This window comes from Pectinophora gossypiella, chromosome 7 (assembly GCF_024362695.1).
Source record: "Pectinophora gossypiella chromosome 7, ilPecGoss1.1, whole genome shotgun sequence".
NCBI lineage: Eukaryota > Metazoa > Arthropoda > Insecta > Lepidoptera > Gelechiidae > Pectinophora > Pectinophora gossypiella.
This window is the reverse complement of record NC_065410.1, coordinates 5,058,641-5,082,326: the sequence shown is the minus strand read 5'-3', so window position 1 is coordinate 5,082,326 and position 23,686 is coordinate 5,058,641. Positions and strand designations below refer to the sequence as shown.

At 39.9% G+C, this 23,686-nt stretch overlaps 2 protein-coding genes across 2 annotated transcripts; one reads left to right on the top strand and one right to left on the bottom strand.

Annotated features, from left to right (window-relative positions):
* Positions 1-4,652: 4,652 nt before the first annotated feature.
* On the bottom strand, positions 4,653-5,966 carry LOC126368137 (coiled-coil domain-containing protein 97). The gene has a single exon (XM_050012016.1). The coding sequence runs from the start codon at positions 5,707-5,709 to the stop codon at positions 4,657-4,659; it is 1,053 nt and encodes a 350-aa protein (XP_049867973.1). The 5' UTR covers positions 5,710-5,966; the 3' UTR covers positions 4,653-4,656.
* Positions 5,967-6,528: 562 nt separating this feature from the next.
* Positions 6,529-22,150, top strand: LOC126368123 (uncharacterized). Its single transcript, XM_050011997.1, has 22 exons — positions 6,529-7,489; positions 7,569-7,686; positions 7,845-8,003; positions 8,617-8,866; positions 9,213-9,477; positions 9,873-10,110; positions 10,404-10,552; positions 11,302-11,421; positions 11,493-11,871; positions 12,809-12,931; positions 13,100-13,213; positions 14,799-14,978; positions 15,695-15,834; positions 16,313-16,825; positions 17,220-17,352; positions 18,244-18,417; positions 18,928-19,140; positions 19,473-19,600; positions 19,727-19,818; positions 20,176-20,373; positions 20,851-21,082; positions 21,646-22,150. Exons 1-22 carry the CDS (start codon positions 6,884-6,886, stop codon positions 21,901-21,903), a joined length of 4,782 nt encoding a protein of 1,593 aa, XP_049867954.1. The 5' UTR covers positions 6,529-6,883; the 3' UTR covers positions 21,904-22,150.
* The last annotated feature ends 1,536 nt before the right edge of the window (positions 22,151-23,686 follow it).

Here is a 23,686-nt window from a genome sequence, read left to right as displayed (position 1 = left end):
AATAAAGCTTAGTTAAAAATAGGTACATTTTTAAAATTATTAAAAGAAAGAATGAAAGAAGAAAGAAAAGTATTTATTTATTATTAGACTAATAGGTACCTACTTTTAAATTTGAACTTAGCAGGTTTTTAATATAAAACTCGATTTTTCATGGTGTAGTGTTGCCGTGCGCTTAGACTAGGTTAGACTAGTTTAATCATTTTTGAGAAGATTTGTGCGAGACGTAGGTACCTGGGCCGCCACACGCTGGTTCGGAATTGAAAAACAGTAAATTACGATTTTTTTGACAAAATTGAATGATTGTGTTATACTAATCGATAGAAAAAATTGATAGCAATGAAGAAGATATCGCATCGCTAACAAAAACAGTAGGATGTGCATTATCACAGGTTAATTTTCTGTATTTAATTTTCTGCATTCGAAAACCACCAGACCTTTTTATTTTTTGAACTTCGTCCATCTTCCTGCTTGCTTCTATTTCGATTTTATCGTCCAGTGAATAGACTTTTCTTATGTTTTACTTATTGTAGTCAAAAACGAATAAAACAGTCTTGTATAAGAGCAACAAATAATCTTAACTAATCTAATCTCAAAGCTTAGTATTAAAATTGCCTTAAGTATATCTAGGCAATTCATTTTTTACTTTACAAGACTAAACTGATACTTCAGTAAATCAATTTAGTATTAAGTGAGCCTTCAAATAATCTGAGTAAAGTAAAAATATACTTTTAGACTTAACAGTAGGCTGAGATAAGACTAAATAGTTTTGAGAATACTTAACTTGGTTTTGTGTATTCTAAATTATCTAAAGTAGGATTTGTTGAAAACTATATAGTATTAAAGAAGGAAAAGAATTTATGAAGTCCTAATAAGTCCTATTTGATTTGGATAAATCTCACTTTAGCTAAAGTTTAGACATATATGACTTAATCACAATTCTTGATTGCTACTTGGGACATCAGAGAACAAGGAATAGTACCCACTGTAACTGGACACCTGTTAGTATACTTTGAAGATTCTTACGGCCTCCGTGGTCCAGTGGTTGAGCGTTGGGCTCACGATCTGGAGGTCTTGGGTTCGAATCCCGGTGGGAACATATCACAAAAATCACTTTGTTTGGTTAGGACATTACAGGCTGATCACCTGATTATCCAAAAAGTAAGGTGATCCGAGTTTCGGAAGGCACGTCAAGCCGTTGGTCCCGGTTACTACTTCCAGATGTAAGTAAGTAGTCGTTACATGAGCCATGTCAGGGGCCTTTGGCGGCTCAATAGTAACCCTGACACCAGGATTGATGAGGTTGGTACTCCACCTCACAACCCACACGATAGAAGAAGATTATGTCGAAAACTCCAGCCAACGACAACGATATCTTCACTCGTTTGAAAGTTTCCGATGAATCACTTAACAACGAAGAGTAGACACAGACAAATAAATTATGTCCAACATCTTTCACGAAATAATTTGGCTTTAGTCTAGAGCTCACCGCTGAATATCTTAGCGAATAGGTATCATAAATTCGTTTCCGCAGATAGAGACGATTTTACTTTCAGATTTGTTATCTGCCATTCGTCAACTTCATTGCCATCGACGATACATCCTCTAGACACATTAAGAGACAAATAGATTCTGTCAACACTTATGACAAATAGGTCAGATATATTATGATGCATCCCAGCAACGATTAACCAATCGGAACAGCTTCCGTGACTTTATGACGTGTTTAAAAAATGGATTAATTATATCCTATACTTACTAAAGGTTGCCTGGAAAATTCCTACCATGTGGTATAAAACTCGGCTTTATTAAGCAATAATTATTTGTTAATAAACGTTTTTAAATCGGATCGTATATTGTGTTTAGGATATTGAGTGGGCCAATCAGCGTGTTTCTCTCATCCTTTTCCTAATTCAGCTTTTCATCATTCGATCTTTGGCATAAAAAATAACCCATAAACCCATTTGGCATAATTATATTAAAATTATTCAATTTAAAGTATTCCAAAGATCAAACGTTAGGCGTCTATGTGGTTGTAACGTCGATGATCATTGCTTATTAATTTCCTATGTGGGAGGAGGAGGCTAATGATTTTGAACAGCAAGACGTTAATTTAATTGACTTTTTAACTTTATAGAATACGCATACGACCTACTTTATGGTTTACGATACTGTGGTTTGTAGTTTTGGATTTTCGTTTTCGATTTTGGTGCCAATACCGCGGCAGGTATTGTATGTAAATGTTGTCGTTGAGGTCAGTATTAGTCATTATTTTGTGACAGCGGCTGCGTTGACCCTCCTGTGGCCGACACTGCCTCAGCAGTCGCTATGCCCCGGGCATGATATACAGGGTGTTAGGTTAGGTTAGGTTTCTTTACGATCCGCCCTGTAGTTCCGGGCGCAAGAATAGGGCTACGGTACCCCCTGCCTGTCGTAAAAGGCGACTGAAAGGGGACACTGGAGACCGTGAGTGGTAAGGGCGGGGGCCCGAGCCGCTCTTCATACGGTCTCTGGGAGGGACGGCAATGTGACATGGCCTCGCATTGCCGTAAAACTGGGATGGCGTAGGGGTGGGGACCTACCCCGGGACGCGCTTTTTATAGCAGGCGCGAGGGAAGCACCGGTGCGTTCGTTAGAGATCCCGGAGCTTCCCGACATGCGCAGCAGAGGGCCATCGGAGGGGTTTTAGTCGGTAAGAGTCCCACATAACCTCGTCGCTCCCCCGGGTGGCGAGGTATCCATGAGGATTTCCCCTTCGTAACAAAAAAAAAAGTTTCTTTACGATGTCACTAACACCCTGTATACTCGTTGCTACAGACTACTTCTTTTTTCTTAGGTTGTAACGTCGCGGCGGCGATCTTCTTCTTCTATCGTGTGGGTTATGAGATGGATTACCAACCCCATCAACCCTGGTGTCAAGGTTATTATTGAGCCGCCATAGGCCTCTGACATAACTCATGTAACGACTACGTACATACATCAGTAAGTAGTAACCGGGACCAACGGCTTAACTTGCATTCCGAAGCACGTCGATCGTCTTACTTTCGGACAATCAGGTGATCAGCCTGTAATGTCCTAATCAAACTAGGGATCACAAAATGATGGCCCCATTGGGATTCGAACCCAGGACCTCCGGATCGTGAGCCCAACGCTCAACCACTGGACCACGGAGGCCGTTACTACTGGTAGTAAGGCTTTATAATTCATAATGATTTATTCGCAATAAAAATGGAATTACAGTTTGCAGATGGTCAGCATTTAACATTTGGTCTACATTTTTAGTTATTTAAATTATAACATGCAAATAAATATTTATCTGCCTAGATATAAATGTATTGTTAGGGCTATGACATGTATGTCACGTCACGTCGCGTCGCCGACAATGTGGTAGTCATGCTGTTAGGTGAAATTGTCTGCGCCGGCGTGGTATGCATACCACGTACCTACACCTTTTGAGGCTCAACACACAACAAGCGTGAAACGCAGACTGTATACATACGATCAATTAGATTCCAAATATAGTAATAGGGCATAGAAAGGCAGGAATTAAATTGTGCAACGCCCTATATTAGGTTCCTTATAGTTAATGACAGCATAATCTTTAGTTACGTACAAATGTTACGCAACTCGCGCGTGCACTTTTTCGCAGGCGCTTCGTGCATACGTATCATGTAGTGTGTTAATTAGATGAAACTTTTTGCGTAGTTTCTATTGTATAATCTTCTTCTATCGTGTGGGTTGTGAGGTGAATTACCAACCTCATCAACCCTGGTGTCAGGGTTATTATTGAGCCGCCAAAGGCCCCTGACATGGCTCATGTAACGACTACTTACTTACATCAGTAAGTAGTAACTGGGACTTACGGCTTAATTTGCTTTCCGAAGCACGGATTATTTTACTTGGGCAATCAGGTGATCAGCCTGTAATGTCCCAATCGAACTAGGGATCACAAAGTGATTTTTGTGGTGTGTCCCCATCGGCACCTCCGGATCGTGAGCCCATCGCTCGACCATTGGACCACGGAGGCCGCCGATTGTATAATAGATACGTTTAATAGATATATTTTAGTTCATGGATTATCTTTTGCGACTAATAATTGGTTAAGTATTAAAAGCAGCAGCCGTAACATGGAGCCAGGATTTTACGCGGGATGCTATATTTGAATATGTAATGATTTATTTATCGCCGAGAGCAGTGGTAGCCAAGTTGGTAGAACGCTTGTCTATTTGCAAGGGTTCTACCCGTGAACTAGCGCCGTGGTACTTGAGGTCGCAGATTCAAATCTAGCACAGGCCTAAACCCATGATTGTCGAATTTGTTTTCGAACTCATGTTTGGATCATAAATGATTATCATGTGCTCAGCTGTGAAAGAAAACATCGTGAGGATACCCACATTCTCGAGAAATACATTTTCGGGGGTATGTGACCTAACCAGTATTGGGGGTTGGAAGGTCAGACAGGCAGTCGCTTGTATAAAAAAACAGACCTGTCAAATCTTCAGGTTAGGTAAGCCCTGAAAACGGGATAATGCTAGGGAGATGATGAATGATTTATTTATCGCGTAGCCAATAGCGTTAGTTTATTTATCGCGTCTCGCGTTACAGGCTACAGATAATCAGGGTAATTGACAAAAGATGGTAATAAAATATGTGAGTAATTTAGTTGCAGTTTTGCTTTATTTTAATATGTTTCATAAATAAATCTAAGGGGTCATCAGTGGCATTGCCAATATCATTTGAATTCTTTCTGCCATATTCCTGAACAAGTTTCATATGCTCCTCAAGGTTGTCAACTTCATTAGTTTCAGAATCAAAGTATCTGTCCTCTGCATCCTGGGACACCTGCTGCAGGTCATCAAACTGCTCGTCATTATCAATGCTATTGTAGTCTACATCCTCATCTCTCCCTTCAATGAAACTACTAAACATTTCTTGAAGAAACTCCTCGCGTAACAATCTTCTCTCAGGTGCACTGATCATGGTCTGTTTCCTTATCTCGGGTTTGAAACTAGGGGTTGTATCTGGAGTGTCAAAATCACCCCACTGTTTCCTATTCTTAGGTGGAGCATCATCACCCTTGCTGTTTTCACCTTTTTCAGATGACGTAGGACTGTCATCCTCTTCTTCTAGCATTTGCTCATTTTTTGTTTCTCTCATTTGATTTCTATCAACTGTCTCTAATATCATATTCAGGAATGTAAGATTTTCTCTGTCTACTCCGTCTCTTTCTGCTATTTCCTTATCAGTCAGGTATTGCCCCACAAGCTGTTCATACAGAAGTGGATTTCTAAACATCATTTGCTTCTCACTGAAATAATCTGTGTCCTCTTGTAATTTTTGCATTGCTTTAAATCTTCGGTTTCTAGTTCTCTTCCTTCTGCTGTCTTCAGAATGGTAATTTTTCAGTTGAATTATGCATTCCTTGTATCTTTCCAATTCCCCTTCCTTTGGTTGTAGATTTTCAAAGTAACCAACATGGTAAGGAGCTAAGTACTTGCCAAACTGCATTAAGAACTCAGTGGGTGATCGTTGGTACAAATCGCAGGCCATTCTAATCTTGTCGCCGGTTCTGACCTCAGTTTCATGCACATGTGCGTTTTTAAATGAAATTTTAGCGCAGCGCACGAGATAGTCGATTATGTCATTGATGGGGTCGATGTCTTCTTCGTTTTCTCTTTCAGTTGCGTTATCGACATCACTAGCAATTTCCATTATTTTAGTCTAGATTTGCTTGCTTGTAAATGTAAACTAAAATTATGGCTTAGCTGCGTAGGACTTGTAATATTGTGAGATATTTTGACGACTGGCTGTTACCTGATAGACCTTCTAGAAATTAAGCTTATAATTGCTTATTTTCTCTACGTCTTATATTTGTATTGGTTTGATTGATTAGAATAAGTGTAGATATTCGATAAAACTCTAAAGCTATACTATTTTCACTTGTAAACAAACGACAATGTCAGTCAGTCATCAGGTTTTTTTTATTTCGTTCCGTTTCAAGCAGTTAGTCCGCTACATTTATGTACCTTACAATCGGTGAACTTTTCTTTCGACAAAACATCGAATATTCCCAAAACTCATGAACATTATAGTCCAAAAAGCATAAAGCACAATACAAAGACACACACAAACATACAAAAGGAAGTTCATCAGGAGTTGAGAGGATGGATTTATGGCTTTGCCTTTGCCTTTCCTCATGCGCAAAAAGGGAAACAAGGTAAAAAAACCCAGCCAAGTGCGAGTCCGATATGCACACCGTGAGTTCCGTAGACCGTAGAATCTGCCGTAAATCACCAAAGATTATCTAAGGGAGCCTTGTGTTTGCCGTTGAAAAACTATGTATTGTCTCCATACATCGAAATAAACTGCAAATAAGTTTATTCTCACATTTTCGAGAAAAAGGGTCTTGACAGGCAGACCGACGGACAAGACAAGAAAGTGATCCTACTAGGGTTCCATTTTTCATTTAAAATTTGGAACCCTAAAAGTTATTGGTTTTGACATTTATTTCCTATATTATTTAGTATCGAAATGACGTTACGTATTTGCAATTTTTTGGTAAATATAAAGATTTAAAACAAAGCAATGAGGAAAATCGTTTAAATATTATTATGGAAATTCAGTTAATGAAGAATTTGAAAAATATGTTAAATTGATTACAGTGCAATCACTTGACTTGGACCTGTCTCTTCCAATATCAATTGCGGTGAAAATAATTCGGAGACAACCGTTTGTTTCTTTTTGTTAATTTGAATATTTTATTACATTTAAAGAATAAACAAATGTAAAAATATTGGTGATAAAGTTCACAGTGTTGGTGTTCCGGTGCAAAATAAGAAACGGAATGATCAGTGACTCATAAATTCATATTTTGGGGTTATCTGTGATGGAATACCTCATTCGCTGGAAATGGGAGGATATGTGCGGGCCGGTAGGGCTGCGGCCGTGGGACGATGTCAACAAGGACTTCGGGCAGTGCTTCCAGGAACTTTTCTTACAAATACCCACATATTTCCTTATAGCCATTGTCTCTGGCTACTATGTGGGCTACAGAAAAGAGTGGGTAATTCGGGAGAAGACGCAGGAACGTGCTGTAGTCTTTCGTAGCTTTGTGGTTCTAGCATTAGTGTTCATTCCAATAATAGAGCTGTATATTTTTATAACAAAACCAGGTTTTACTTTATATCCAGTTGATTATTTTGCTGCTGGAGCATCATGTCTCGCGTGGTTGGTACATTTTGGATATGTACTGGCATTGAAACATCGTTTGGGGGCCAGTGCAAGAGGCCCCTTTTTGCAACTGATCCTGTGGTTTTGCTCAGTGCTAGTCAGTATGGTAGCACTACGGACCAGTATACACACTGGGACCATAACAGCCTTCAATATTGCCACACTCTCATGCCACGCCTTGTACCTACTGACTCTCTTACCATCAAGTGACTCAAGACCTACATTCTACTCTCCTTGTCTTGTTGGATCTCAACATACACATGTAAGGAACATACATTGACTTTCTTTTATGTAATATAAGTCCCAAGACCTTTCTATTCTTATGACCATCTTGTTTACAGAGTGAATATACACCATTACTTCCGCACTTGGATGAAGGCATACTGGGTACAGCTATGCAAGGGACTGGCTGTTGTTCTAAGTTGTCATTTTCATGGGTTGACCCCTTGCTCCAAAAAGGTAAATACCTACCACAATTAGGGTTTCACACCTGGGATCTGTATACTGGGAATTTTTCCAAGGAATTTGAAATTGGGAAAGCCTTACCTAGTTAAAATAGACATCAATTTAAATGTGGCATTCTATATTCAAAACTAAAAATAGATTTATGTTTTTAGGTTTAGAGAACAAATTAAATGATCCAGAAGAACTGTTTGACATTCCTGCAAAGTACCGCTGTTCATATGTGGGTGCTAGGATGGATAGAGCTTTGATTGGCAATGTAGATCAGTACCAGCAGTTCGAAGAAATCCCTCATGAACCATTTATATCTACAGGTAAGCCTAAAATCTAAATGAGAAATATTGAATAGACAATTTAGACTATATTTATTGGGTGTTTTGCATATGTTTTCCCTTTTGGGAATTCCCGGGATTTCTCAGTAATTTCCCGGGAACTCCCCGAAAAAAGCGGGGAAAATCAAAACTATCTATCTCATTATCCTCGTAACGCCGAGATTACCAGACACAATAGTTAAACAATGGGGTTTGGATTTTAAAAGACCATTCGGTCTTACGAATTTATAGGGAGACAAAATGTTAAAAGCATGATGGGATGGGGGGAGTATATGTGTTTTTATGATAAAAGATTGTATATTCAGGTGCATTTTTACCTAAACTTCATAAAATCCCATGAAATTCTATAAAGCATGGAAGCAGCTTCTTAAATCGATTTATTTTCATAATAAAAATCAAATAAACAAAAGAAATAAAATGTTACAATAGTTTAAAATTTTTAAGGTTTCCTTAACAAAAAATAATTTTGAGCAACTATTTCTTGTTAGTCCCAGTTTCGCTATCCATAATATTACAACTGGCAAACTTTCGTTAAATAAACACTTGAATATCTAATTCTAAACTGTAAGATTAATTGTGAAAATACCTGATTCAGGTTACGGTGCAGTAGGGGAGACTGGTCCTCAAGCATCTACTCCTGTTACTCCAACATCTCGTGTGCTGGTTCGTTCACCACGCAGACAGAATGTCACCCTACTCCGTGCCCTGCATGCATGCTTTGCATTCCAGTTCTATAGCATCGGCATACTAAAGCTCGTGTCGGATATGGCAGGGTTTGCAGGACCCATACTGCTAAATAGACTCATTGTGTTTGTTCAAGACGAATCCATAGATCAACATTTAGGGTAAATATATTAAATAATATTGACTTTTATTTACATTTCGATTAAAAAGTAGAGTAATAAAGAACTGATAATAGTTCAATGTAACTAATGATATTAATTTGTCCTTGTTTATTACTTAATTATAAGATTCATTTACCGTGCCTAGGGGTCAAAGATAAAATATTTCCCTTTTTTGTGTAGTATTATTTGAAAAGTTTTTTTCTTTTATCTAAAGGCTTTTAACAAAGTTTATTATGCACGTTTATTATGATTTATTCTTGTTCCTAATTTACTTTCGAAAACCATTACTGATGACTCACCTTTATATGTAAACTGGCGATTTTCAAGAGTAAAATAATGATTGCAGGTACTCCTATGCAGCAGCACTAATGGCCGCCACATTGATATCAGCTCTGTTCAACGTCCACTTTAACTGGCTGATGTCTCTCATCGGATTGAAGATGCGAGGCGCCATAGTCGCGACGATCCTTAGGAAGACACTCAGCGTTACTTCCACAGAACTGACTAAGAGGTTCTCAGTGGGGGAAATAACCAACTTCATGTCTACTGATACTGATAGGATCGTCAATTCCTGTCCCAGTTTCCATGCATTGTGGAGTATACCTTTACAGGTTTGTATTACTATGGTTGAGTGTTAGACTCACAATTTGGAGGTCCCGGATTGGAATCCCCATTTGTGATCCCTAGTTAGTGCTGGCGGATCACCCGATTGTCCGAGAAAGATGATCGGAGTGCACGTTAAACAGTCGGTTCCGGCTACTATTTACGTCGTTACATGAGCTATGTCTGAGGACTTTGGCGGCTCAATAGTAACCCTGACAAGGTGATCTGTCATTGATCTGACGTTCAGACGCCATACGATTGAAGACTAAAGTAAGACCGAGGGGGGGGGGAACCTATATCAGCCATTGGTGGGGAGCGGAGGGATGCCGGTCTAAACGTAGTATTATATATCCTTTATTGTATGCCTTTAGTACACTTAAAATATTTTTTCCTTCCCTTGCAGCTAGTCATCACTCTATTTCTGCTTTACCAACAAGTCGGCATATCTTTCTTAGCTGGCATAGCATTCTCTGTAATCTTAATACCCATAAACAAAGTCATAGCTAACAAAATCGGTCAGCTGAGTAACGACATGATGACGCACAAAGATTCCCGTGTCAGTCTGATAAGTGATCTACTGAAAGGCATCAGAACTGTTAAAGTCCACGTTTGGGAAGACTACTTCATAGAAAGAGTTACTGGTAAGATTTTTAGTGACTTTGACATGTCATTATAGAATTCAATTTATGAAACAGATTTATAATTAGATGGTTAAGCCATCTATATTGTTTTTGAGGATTGTAGCCTGGAAAGTTCCTCATTCCTAAACACTTTTTACCAGTGGGTTTTATTTCAAATTTAAAGGCAAGTAACATTCTATGGTAAATGGGCAGTGTTTTTATATATATATAACAAAGAATGTTATTAATATATGCAATATAGATACTTTATATAACGAACATATTGAATAACAATGTAATAATGAATTGTACAGAGGCTCGCTCTCAAGAGTTGAAATACCTGCGCGGGCGCAAGTACCTGGACGCGATCTGCGTGGTGCTGTGGGCGACCACGCCCGTGCTGGTGGCAGCACTGACGCTCGGCACGCATGCGCTGCGCGGCCAACAGCTGGATGCGCCTACTGTACGTACATACATACACATACAATATAGATAAACTTACGCTATTATATATTACTTAAATATTATATAATCTGTACTTTATAAGACCCTTGGTCATTACTTGTTAATATACTGTGTGATAGCCTAAACGCCTGCCTGATAAAGGTCTGAATACTACTAAAGTCTAGATAGGAAATAGTGAGTCAGACTAAGTCTTCTTGAATTTATTTCTTTGGGACTTATTTGAAAAGGGATAAAATTATGTAGGAATGGTAGACTGAATGAAACGGAACGTAAAGGTGTGTGAAAGAGAAAGCAATGAGTGAGAGAGAAAAATGAGGAAAGAAACATGGCAGTTGGTTGTTTTTAAGTCGAAGATCTAAAATACATAAAACTCGAAAATAAACAAGTTAGTACCTACAAGAAATATAATCGTTTTCCATCATGCCCCATCTTACAATTATGTTTATAGATATGATTAAAGTATATTTATTTGATCAATAGGATAGTTTCCATCTAGTCAAATCAGTTACATTTTACTAAACATCAAAACGCGTAATTACTATGGAATTTGTATGAAAAAGCAACCTGTGGCGCCATACTAAATGTCGCAATTATTATTACATTTTTCTTTATTAAATTTTATAAACAAGTTAAATGGAAAAAGGAACGTTTAGATCTGTCTTTATTTAGTTATCAGAATTTCATAATTTATCATTGACCTAGGAAACTACCCAATTGATTGATCAACCAACTCAAAATTGTCCTCAGGTTTTCACAACAGTAGCACTCATCAATATGCTGATAGCTCCACTGAACGCATTTCCCTGGGTACTGAATGGTCTCACCGAGGCCTGGGTCTCCATCAAACGCATACAAAAACTCTTGGACGTAAGTAATTACCACTTAAACCGTTACTCAAACTACAACATTTTGAGAAACTATTTAGAACATTTCTTTAGCTTCCAGATATGGATTCGGAAGTCTATTACGATAGAGTCAATACGAATCACGATGAGGACAAAGTTATTATATTTAAGAACGCGTCGTTTGCGTGGGCTAAGCCTTCGAAACGTCGTAAACATCCTCAAAGGACGAAGAAGAACAAGGGCAAGTCCAAGAAGCGCTTGTCAATACAACGACGCGACTCTACTTCTTCGTCTGAAGCGTTGTTGCACGATGAACCTTTTGCTTTGAAGGATATTTCTTTGGAGATTGGCAAGGGGGAATTAATTGGTATCACTGGTAGTGTCGGATGCGGGAAATCCTCTTTATTGCTCGCTATTATTGGCGACATGACGAAGCAAAGCGGCGATATACAGATTCCGGAAAGTTTAAACGGTATGTATCTCCAATCAACTAAACTGGACACCACTGGTAAGTAAATGTAACCCCTAATATGGTGCAGATAGCGCTATACTTGTCTCCATGTTTTGGGCGGATACTATTTAGTTTGCCATTAACACGATAAGAAGAAGACCCCTAGATGCAAGCGAATCGGGCGATTCGCACGGATTATACCTTCAGTCGTTACGCAGTTGTCCTTTTGTAGAACGAGTACAATGAACCCCGCGTGGTGGTTTAAGGCCCGATCTCCCTATCCATCCATAGAGAAGGTCCGTGCCCCAGCAGTGGAGATGTTAATGGGCTGGTGATGATGTACAATGAACAACCAAATAAATATCTTTATTTTTCTACCTTATAAGTTATACTAAAGTGTTTTAGATCTATCTCTTTCTTGCACTTATTGTAAGTGAAGGACATGTCAAATTATAAGTAAAGTTTACGTTTATCCGAATAGGCATCATTATCAATTTAAAAAACATAAACAGGCTATAATGCCCCACTTTTAGGTACAGAGGGGTTAAAAAGGCCATATAAAAAATAATATTGCTATTTGACATTTGTTGACATTGCGCACTTACATGCGCAGGGGGGTTAAAAGACCTCATATAAGCAATTCATCTAAAAAAGTAATATTGCATTTTGACATTTGTGCATGTAAAAGCAAGTGCGCAATGTAAACAAATGTCAAATAGCAATATTGCTTTTTTATATGAATTACTTCCAAGTGGCCTTTTTAACACCCCCCCCCCCCATGTCAAATTGAAATATTGCTTTTTTAGATGAATTGATTCAATGTGGCCTTTTAAACCCCCTACTTTCTTCATACAATCAGAGGATGTGTGGAAAATGTCCAAGTAGGCTACTAGATGCTGTATAGTGTATGTCTGAAGATATTGTGAACGACTATGTAACGTAATATTATCAATTGCAGGTTTTGGTTACGTGTCGCAGAAGCCTTGGTTGGTTCGCGGAACTATTCGCGACAATATTCTGTTTGGGAAACCTTACGATGAAGGCAAATTCCGCAGTGTGGTTGACGCATGCGCTCTCACTGGTAAGTTATAAAACATAGTATACTAGATTTCCGATCACGGTGGGTTATCCCTATTTCCATCCTCTTTTTATCCCCTCAGGGGGTGATTTCCTGGATAATAACTTCTTAGACCCACACCAGAGAAGAATTATATTACACTAATTTAATACTACATTTTTATATTTGCAGAAGACCTCAATGTACTGGGTTGGAATGCTTATGTAGGCGAAGGTGGTTGCACACTGAGCGGCGGTCAGCGCGCACGCATCGCTCTAGCTCGAGCGGTTTATCAAGATAAACAAGGTACCTACTATTTTCTACATATAAAAGATCCTGTCAAATTATACTGTTTAACAGTTTCTTTGTTTGTTGAAATGTGACGTCACTGGCCGAAATTTCACATGACCAACCATTTTCGCGCGAAATTTAAAATATAAAAACAATGTTTTTTTTTCTATTATATAAAGCTATTTTTTTTTTGTTTTGGTTTTCCCCGAAGGGTAAGGCAAAGGGAACTGTGCCCATACAGCCATGTCTTACGTATTTTTTTTCTTGATGATTGATGAAATGATGAAAGATGATGATGATGAAACCTAAGCCCCCACCCTCGGAGTAGACTCCTACTCCGAACCCCAAACGAATTAACTCAAAAGTCCGCATAAACTTCTGATTTATGAAGCGGCTTCCTGGCACGAAGCGAAAATAGGCAGATACACTTTGTTTATTGAATACTCCGATATAATAACACTCGCGAATGTCTTCCGACTAACTTAATGCGATCATTAACCACAAAACACCACTTCGTATTAATTATTTAGATTATTCAATAAAGAAAGCAACTGTCCCGTTCCCGTTTCCCGCCAAAAAGCCTTATATAAAGCTAAATAAAATATTTTAAGGGTATAAAATAAGCGTTTGTTTTTTTAAATCTTATCCGAAAACTGTCACGTAGACAATTATTATATTGCAAAAATGTATTGTGTTCTAAAGGATTTTGTATCAACAACAACATAAGCTCATGACTGCCCATTTGGGGTAGTCACAGGTACATCCATCGCGCGTTGCACTAAGTACCTACACCTCACTGAGTTTTCTGTTAGACCAACGTAAAAACATGGGTTATAAATGTAACAGATGTGAAAGAAGCTTGAAAAGTAGGACAAAGTGGAATTTCCGTTTTTATCTATCGGAATTCCCTTACACATGTTGCCTTGAAATTCCAAGCGCAAATCACCTCACGTAATTCCTTATCTGTCGTTAATACTGTTTATGATAATGGTTGAATGATAAGAAAACGCAGCATATGGCGCCTTACTTACCTATCTAATAAATCTGCTTTTAATTGTTATGGTAACAAAGTATAATCAGTGTTTTGTATATCTCCGCGGACGCCGTCACATGCGGCAAATCTACAAGTCACGTGATAAAGTATCAAAGTATTTTATTTTTGTATATATATGTATGTATTCGTTTTGTGTATGTATTTGGGATAAAAAATCCCCAATGACAAGTATAATAAGCGGTGGATTCGTATGCATAGGATGGGTATACGGGTTTTAATCTGACGAGATTAATATGGAGACCGAAAACGTCAAAAAAAATCATGAATTTTGCGACGCAAAATTACATTTGATATAAACTCAGAATCATGGTAAATCATCCCCCTCAGTATTCGTTACGATGCCACTAACACGATGTATATATATTCGACTTTTGTACGAGAATTAATAAAACTAATTTTTAAACGAACTTTCTCCTGACTTCGACTAAAGGCTACAGTTGACATGACAAAGCCAACAACTAACAAAAAAAAAAAAAAAAATACGCCGCCTTACTTTTTTAAAATTGGATCAATCATCACCGATGCTATATTTAAATAATTTTCCAGTATACCTGTTGGACGACATATTCTCCGGCCTGGACGGCGTGGTAGCCTCCCACATAATGCAGCGCTGCGTACTGGGGCTATTACGTCATACCACGCGGGTACTGGTTGCCCACTCGCCGAGACATCTCGCCAAGACTCACACCACTGTGTTGCTAAGAGACGGCGAGGTTGTCAAACAAGGTATGTACACACTCGTTACTCGTTGAGTGGTAGCAAGTAGCAAGGAACAGACGCAGAGACATAGTCAAGTCCGCGGCTCAATAGTAACCCTGACACCAGGGTTGATGAGGTTGGTAATCCGCTACACCACCCACACGATTGAATAAGAAGAAGCCCATCAGCATCCTGTCCTTATCCAGTGGGATATACATAGAGTGCTATGTGAGGTCGGTACGGCATCTATTCTTCTATCCATCGCTGTTAGGCATCTCAGTACTCACACCTTTCTCACCTATTATATACTTCTTCAGAAAATCCACTCACATTTTCTTGGGTCATCCCCTACCTCTATATCAATCCACGTTCATAATCATCATTTCCTCGTAATAAACACGTGGCAGACCTAACTAGTTGGCCAGCTAGTTCCGCCCTTATACAACAGATGGCGCCACCATTCAATAATGCAGTCCTGAAAAGCGATATTGAAGTTTACACAGCGAGACGCACATATACAACATCCAACATGACTCAAGTGGCTCGTCGATTCCTAGCCACACTACCAACTTGTGGCTAGCGGGGTACTATGCTCTGTTCGGTACCCCGAAAACCCATACCATGCTAACCTGTTCCCAGGCCCTAGCAGTAACGAAGTACTGAAAGTAAATCAGTTATAAATATAACAAAGTGACAGTAAGGTTCTGTGGTTTTGTACTATATCTAATGATCATAATTTCTAGGTCCACCTGAAATTATTCTCAACGACATCGAAGAGTTTCTCCCGAGCGAAACGGAATCTATCGGAGAAGAACCTGCCAAGCCGGTTGCCCCGCCGACGGACAACATCGATACCGTCAGCAGAAACAGTTTGGAAGATGAGGTACGCTCTCTACTATATAAACGTGACAAGTTACAAAATAAAAACACATAATAACAAGGGATAATAATAATAATAAGGGATATGAGACTCCCGAAACCTCCTGAATTTCGGGAGTCTCAAATCCCTGCTTTAAACGCGGTAAGAACCCGTTATTATGTGTTTTAATTATGATAATAACCGCGTAAACTTAAAACAATATATGACAAGCTACATCCATCGCATGATGAACTAAGCACCCACTCCTCACCGAGCTTTCTATTAGACCAACGTGGATTGTAATGATTGCCACTGTTCTGGAAAAAATATAACAACAAAAATATAATCATTCAATTGACAATAGTCCATACTTCCATTTACAAGGAACTTGCGCGAGAGTTCATGTTGAGACTGTTGAGTAACCAAGTAACATTTTATCGATTAACAAGATACTTTTCATCTATTATCTTTTTGCCTATTGAAATCGAGTCATATGTTTCAGGAAACGATGTCGCAAGGCACTGTCGGGTGGTGGGTCATTGGGCTATATTTGAGAGCGGTCGGGTGGTGCCTGACCGTCATAATTTTCCTCTCCCTCGTCCTGATGCAGCTTTCCCAAAACTTCACCTTCCTCTGGCTCACATTCTGGCTCAAAAGCCGACCGAAGAACTCTACCACAGACGATGTGTCTTTACACGATAATAACACACTTATGGACCACGGGTTTAATACTGTCGACAGTTTAATACATACTGTATTAAATACTTCTATGTCGCTAATACATGATATCGTGTCTCCTGCAAACCGGACATATTTAAAAGCTAATACACTAGAAGTGCCGTTAAGCAATGTAACGCCGGCGCCTACTTACTCGGATAACTTTTATTTGGAAATGTACTTCGGCCTCGCAGTACTGAATCTGGTGTTTACGATAATGCGGGCGTTTCTCTTCGCCTATGGAGGAGTCAAAGCTGCCGCCAAAATACATCGGGCTCTGCTCAAAGTTATTGTTAAGGTGAATTGAAATGTTTATTTTACTTTTCTACTTGACTTTCTGAAGAACGCTTTTAGGTGCTTATTATGTATACTGCTACTACTTACAGAATTTTATGAAATAAGGCGCTTATGGTGCCTCTATTGTAGCTGTTTCGCACATGTCGCTTAAGTAGTTGTCGATACATATGATTGGCTGATAACCTGTCACCAGTGCCAATATTACTGTGATTCTTCATACCCATTTTGGGATTATCATAGCAAGTGAAGCTGTAGTCTATTGACTTGTGGTTCTGCTTAACATAAGATAAATATACAGAAAATAGGAATAACACAATAGGTAGCAATTTATTCTAGGCAACCTTATTAAAGTTGGTAAAACTAAGAACAGATTATGTCAATGTTACCGTTTTCAGGCAAAAGTGAAGTTTTTCGACGTGACGCCTATAGGGCGTATTGTGAACAGATTCTCATCGGATACATATACTGTGGATGATTCGCTGCCTTTCATTTTGAACATATTACTCGCTCAATGCTTTTCGTTAATCGGTAAGTGTTTACACCCTTAGTATTTGGTCGTTCATACCATTGGATTGATTGACGTGTTTAGTATGAGAGACCCAAAAAGACTCGTTTCGTTTTCGTTCTAACATCTAATTGTACGAATACTGCTAACAATAGGGTACTTTTCAACTAGTCAAATCACTTACTTTTTACTAAACGTCAAAACACGAAATTACTGTGGAATTTAATGTGTGAAATTTGTCTATTCTTTATTTAAGTACTTTTACTTTTTTGCGCGCTAAATTGCAACTGTAGTAGTGTACTGTATCCTCTGCCAAAGGTTGTCTGGAAGAGATCGCTCTTAGCGATAAGGCGCCTTTGCCCATCTTTGAATAAGTTTATCCTGTAAATCTGTGATTGATAAACTAAAAACTTTATTTACACCACAAACAAAATAGTTACAGAACAAAAATATTTGAAAAATATGAAACAAAAAATAATAAAATAAAACTAAAATAAAAAAACAAAAATTAAAATAAACCACATGTAAATGTTTTGTAAATTTGTGTGAAATAAAGTGTTTTATTCTGTCTCCGAAGAGGTTCAAGTGGCACGGGCCGTAGCCGAGTGCTTTTATTGTCTCAGAGATAAGAACTTCCTGACGATGCGGCATGTATTTAGAATTACTGCTTTTTGAAGAAGCGTGAGTGTGGACGGATGCGTGTTGAGAGTTTCGAGACTAGTGTAGAATGTTTTAAGTATCATTAGGCCGGGTTTCCACAGACGCGGAGATATGCGGATTTGACCGATCACAGCGTTCGAGAGAGCGAAAAACGAAGACGCTCTGTCACTCTTTCCCTCACGGTGATTGCTCGATTCCTGCACATCTCCGCACAGCTCCGCGTCAATGGAAACGCAGCCTTATTATGTGTGTAGGTGCGATAGCGGTGACGGTGTACGGGTTGCCATGGTTGCTGGTAGCTGTACTACCCCTCGCCGCCGTGTACTACTGGCTGCAGCGCCGGTACCGCGTCACCTCGCGCCAGCTCAAACGCCTGCAAAGCGTCACGCTCTCGCCCGTCTACGTACACTTCAACGACACTTTAGAAGGTAACATAACATAAGTTCACGACTGTATCTCAAATCAAATCAAATATACTTTATTGCACACAACATACAAAACAGATTCACACAGATGAAGATGATGATGTATCTGTGTGGTAGTCAAAGGTATATCCGTCGTAAGATGACCTAAGTCACTCCTCACTGAGTTTTCTGTTACACTGACGTGGAGGCGGTGGGCGTGATGGGTGGTGGTGGTGGTTTAGAAAGTGGTTCAGATTATGTTCTGTTTCATTATGTCAAAACTTTGTTTTTTGATGTGACTTGGATGATTTTTGTTGTAGATTGGTCGCATATGGTATTAACTAAATGGCAGATTACCAATTTTAAGTGGTTAGGTGTACGTAATTAATGAAAAGTGTGGAAAGCAAAAGTACCAAGCCAGGTTCAGGTTGGCCTTAGAGATATAAATGTTTATAAAGAAATTTGTGTCCAATAGTAATTAGACGATGTTAAGCCGGTTATGAGTTGCGCGTTGTAATCAAGGTAGTTATGCAGGTCTGACCACCATCCGCGCGCTGGGCTCAGACACGAGCAGCCGCTGGGCATCGCGCGGGGCGGAGGGCGTGGAGGCGTGGCAGCGGGCGGCGATGTGCGCAGCCGCGGCAGCGCAGTGGCTGGCGCTGCGGCTGCAGGCCGCCGCCGCCGCGCTCGTGGCCGGCGCCGCGCTGCTGGCGGTGCTGCAGCGAGGGACACCCGCCGCGGACGCCGGTCAGTATCACGAGCATTACTGTCCACAGGGCCGGCGCCGACGCCGGTAAGTGTCCTGATCACTATTGTACACAGCGGTCCGCGCCGACGCTGGACAGTATCACGGGCAGTACTGTCCACAAGGTCGGCGCCAGCGCCGGTCAGTGTCCCGATCAGTATTGTACACAGCGGTCCGCGCCGACGCCGGTCAGTATCACGGGCACTACTATCCACAGGGCCGGCGCCGACGCCGGTCTTTATCACGGGCAGGACAGTACACAGACTTAATTTTAGTTTTACAGTTCTGCAACTGTTATCCCTTCTATCTTTCACGCTTTTAATTCTGCTCACAGGGTTAGTGGGTCTCGCCATATCGTACGCGCTGTCTATGACGTCGATGTTGAGCAACGTACTCAACGCCTTCACCGAGACAGAGAGAGAAATGATAGCAGTGGAGCGAGTCGGCGAATATATCAAACAGGTATTATATTATTTCCACGTTTATGACAATTCTGACACATTCGCAGATTTAATGTATAGCTGTAAGTTCTTCTGACGTCTCACCATAAAGCATTCTGTTATAAATAAAAAAAATAATCTTTTTCAGGTGGAAAGTGAAGAGACAGACGGAGAAACGCCTCCATACGGATGGCCGTCTCAGGGCGTCATTACCTTCGATGATGTTTATCTTAAATACAGGTTAGTTTTACTTCAATTTTGTTGCATCTATAGAAATTTTCTGCCAGGAACACTCGTGTTGTGTCGTAGACCTTGTAGAACAATACTTTTATGAAATCAGTCGCTCGCACTAATTTCCCTCTATTCTCAGTAGTTCCTTTAGCAGTTCCTCTGAAGGAACTAATGAGCATTTTTTGTTTCGGGTTATGTTCATGACTCAGGTCATAACAGCCGCAGTCGTGTGAAAAGGTAATAATAATCAGTAAACAGTGTTCAAAATACAAGTCGTATAATATTTGCTGCCGCAGCTGTTATTTACCGAAAACGAAATCGAAAATAACGAAAGGCTTAACAATAACTATTGTATTTTATTCACAGCGGGAAAGAAAATGGGTCGATGGCTTTACAGGGCGTTACGTTCTCGACGTTTCCGGGGGAGAAGCTGGGCGTGGTGGGGCGCACCGGGGCCGGCAAGAGCTCGCTGCTGGCCGCGCTGCTGCGGCTGGCGGCGCCGGCGCGGGGCCGTCTGCTGCTGGACGGCGTGGACCTGGCCTCGCTCACCTTGCGCGCGCTCAGGTACAAAACCTTAACTGTTACTAGTTCTAACACTCAAATACATAATTAAAACACGTAATAACGGGTTCTTACCGCATTTAAAGTGGGGATATCATATCCCGGTAAGAACCCGTTAACTTAAAACAATGCTTAAATATATACATACATAAACAGCCTATATACGTCCCATTGCTGGGCACAGGCCTCCCCTCAATCAACCGGAGGGGATGTGGAGCATACTCCACCACGCTGCTCCAATGCGGGTTGGTGGAGGTGTTTTTACGGACCAACGGCTTAACGTGCCCTCCTAAGCACGGAATAACACGGAATCATCTTTGTACCAGGTGATTCAAGCTTGAAAAGTCCTTACAAAACAAAGGACAGTCTCACAAAGTGATTTCGACAACGTCCCCATCGGGAATCGAACCCGGACCTCCAGATCGTACACGCTCAAATAAGCTGTGAAATATTAGTAAATAAGAATAAATATTTTCACAGGTCGCGTATCGGCATGATACCGCAGGAGCCGTTCATATTCTCGGGCACGGTCCGCGAGAACGTGGACCCGCTGCAGCAGTACCACGACGCGGAGGTGTGGCGCGCGCTGGACGCCTGCGGGCTGCGGCCGGCGCTGCAGGCGCGGGGCGGGCTGGGCGCCGCCGCCGCGGGGCTGAGTCGCGGCCGCGCGCAGCTGCTGTGCCTCGCCAGGGCCGTGCTGCAGCGCGCTAAGGTACTCTTACTTATCCCTAACTTTTTCCTGAGACGCCATAAAATATATTAAAAAGGTATTGAATATTTACTAATAAATAATACATAGGATGGGTGACCATTAAAAAAAAAAGTTTTCATCTCGAGCTCCTCCGTGCTTCGGAAGGCACGTTAAGCCATTGGTCCCGGCTGCATTAGCAGTCGTTAAGAACCATCAATCCGCACTGGGCCCGCGTGATGGTTTAAGGCCCGATCTCCCTATCCATCCATAGGGAAGGTCCGTGCCCCAGCAGTGGGGACGTTAATGAGCTGATGATGATGATGATGACTAATAGATAATTAAAGATGTATTGATTCAAACTATGTGAAAAAAGGTAGTCCAGACAACCTGATATCAGAATGTGGCCACATTATTTATATGTTTCTTCACTGTTCGTTGAGGTACTAGATAATTTAATGTAGGTACCAAATAGAATCAAAAAGGGATTGAACTTTGATAGTTTCTAAACATAAAATATCGCAGTTGGTCCAGGAGTTCTGATGCTAACGCGACAGTGATGCTGATTTAGTAAACATTATTAACAGGTCCTATTAGTAGACGAAGCGACAGCAAATCTGGATCAAGAAACGGAGCGGATGATCCTGGACACCATTCGGAGTTCCTTCGGCGGGTCCACGGTGGTTTTCGTAGCGCATAGAGTGGCCGGGGTTTTAGAATGTGCGAGAGTGCTGGTACTAGGCTCCGGGCGCTTGCTGGAGCTCCGGGCGCCGGACGACGCCCTCGCCGACCCCACTTCGCATCTATACCGCCTCGTACACCCCGACGGACATTACGACAGTTAGTCATCGTATATGACGCTTCGATTCCAGTAATACCAACCCATGGGATCATTAAAGGTTACATAGTTATTATAAGTGAACTAAAACCATATTTAAAAATGATCCGCAAATAATTTGGTACTAAAAAGTATATTTCACCTTGAATGATACCAACTTAACCCTTTCACGGACAGAGACCATGGGTCATTGATGGTTCATAGATAGTATGACACCTTGGAATCGGAACGTCATTAGACGTTCTGTCCTTGAAAGTGTTAATTTCAATTTAGTTTGACAGTTCTATCATTAGCTTCGTCTCTGTCTTGTAGTCGTCGTAAGTGAAGGACAGCACTATTTTTAGAGCTGTCTAGTCAAACAGCTCTAATCTAATTAAGTTTTAGCTGGCAGAATCGGAATGAATGAATGAAATTGAATGAAAGAGTGTCTTGTCTTACTTTATTTTGTAGACTATAGGACTCGTCAAATTCAATATCAATCAAAAATATTGACCGTTATTGCAAACTTCGAAACAAGTACGCAGCTATAATTATGTTTTCAATTATTTTTATAGTTTCGCTAGGTTGGCAAACCAATTGCATGACATGCTTACAAACGTTGAAGACTTTTGCTATTTGGTAAGTTTGCGATTGCTTAAGATTATGTTGTGATCTTAATGCATAAAGCCCCTTTAAAACCCAAACCTCCTTGCCATCACCTATGATTATATGGTTGTCGTAAGGCCTAAAGTCCATCTATCCAAACCTGATTGTTACACTATTGAGTGTGAAAATATTAGGTACTTACCTAAGATTATTGAACTGCATGTACATTATTTTTGGCGCGCATTTTCTTATCTATAGTTTTGCGATTGTTAAAAAAGAAATACCTCGATCACGCACGTTAGTGTACCTAGTTTGGGAGCATATCACTTTTCCATAGTGTTACATTTACATTTATTTGTATCTCATAATGTTTGTGAAGAGAGTATGTAGTAAAATAAGAATTTCATACAAGAATAATATATTACATCAGCATAGTATAGACACATTGTAAATATCAATAAGTATTGCCACTTCTTAAAATTATTGCTGAACAATTTTACTTCCAGAGGGGTTAAAAAGTCCACATTGAAGCAATTCATCTAAAAAGCAATATTGCTATTTGACATTTGTTTGAATTGCGCACTTTTATATGTGCAAATGTCAAATTGTAATAAGTATTGCTTTTTTAGATGAATTGTTTCGATGTGGATTTTTTAAACCTCCTGATTTTAAAAATATTAAAAAAGTGGAGTGTTTTACAATCAATATTTTTTAAATAATTGTATTGATGAATCATGTTATGTTTTGTATTATACGTGGCCAAAGTTGCATGCAATTTTATATTAAAAGCTAAGGTTTTCCGTTTTGCTTCGAATGAATTGATTATATTAGAGATAGTAGACTGACGAACATCGACTGGTTGTATTATGTGAAAAAGAGATTAATGACTTGTTATGTACTAGAGATAATTGCTTAAGAGTGTGTTATTTATTCATTTAGTGTTTTCGAAATTCTATTTTTAAGAGGGATCTTCTTTTTTTTCCTAGCAGCTAGATAGATGGCGCTGAACTTGGTACGATAAAACAAAACGTATATGTCACAATGTTCTGAAAATAAACAAATAACAAGGGAAAAAAGAAATCAATCTCTTATTAGTTTGTGGCATCCATGGTATAAAAAAATCAGGTATGCTCAATCCTATTCTATTCTATTTTCTTTGTTTTTGGCTGCATCGTTCAATCCTATGACAAGCCGCCATTTCTAGC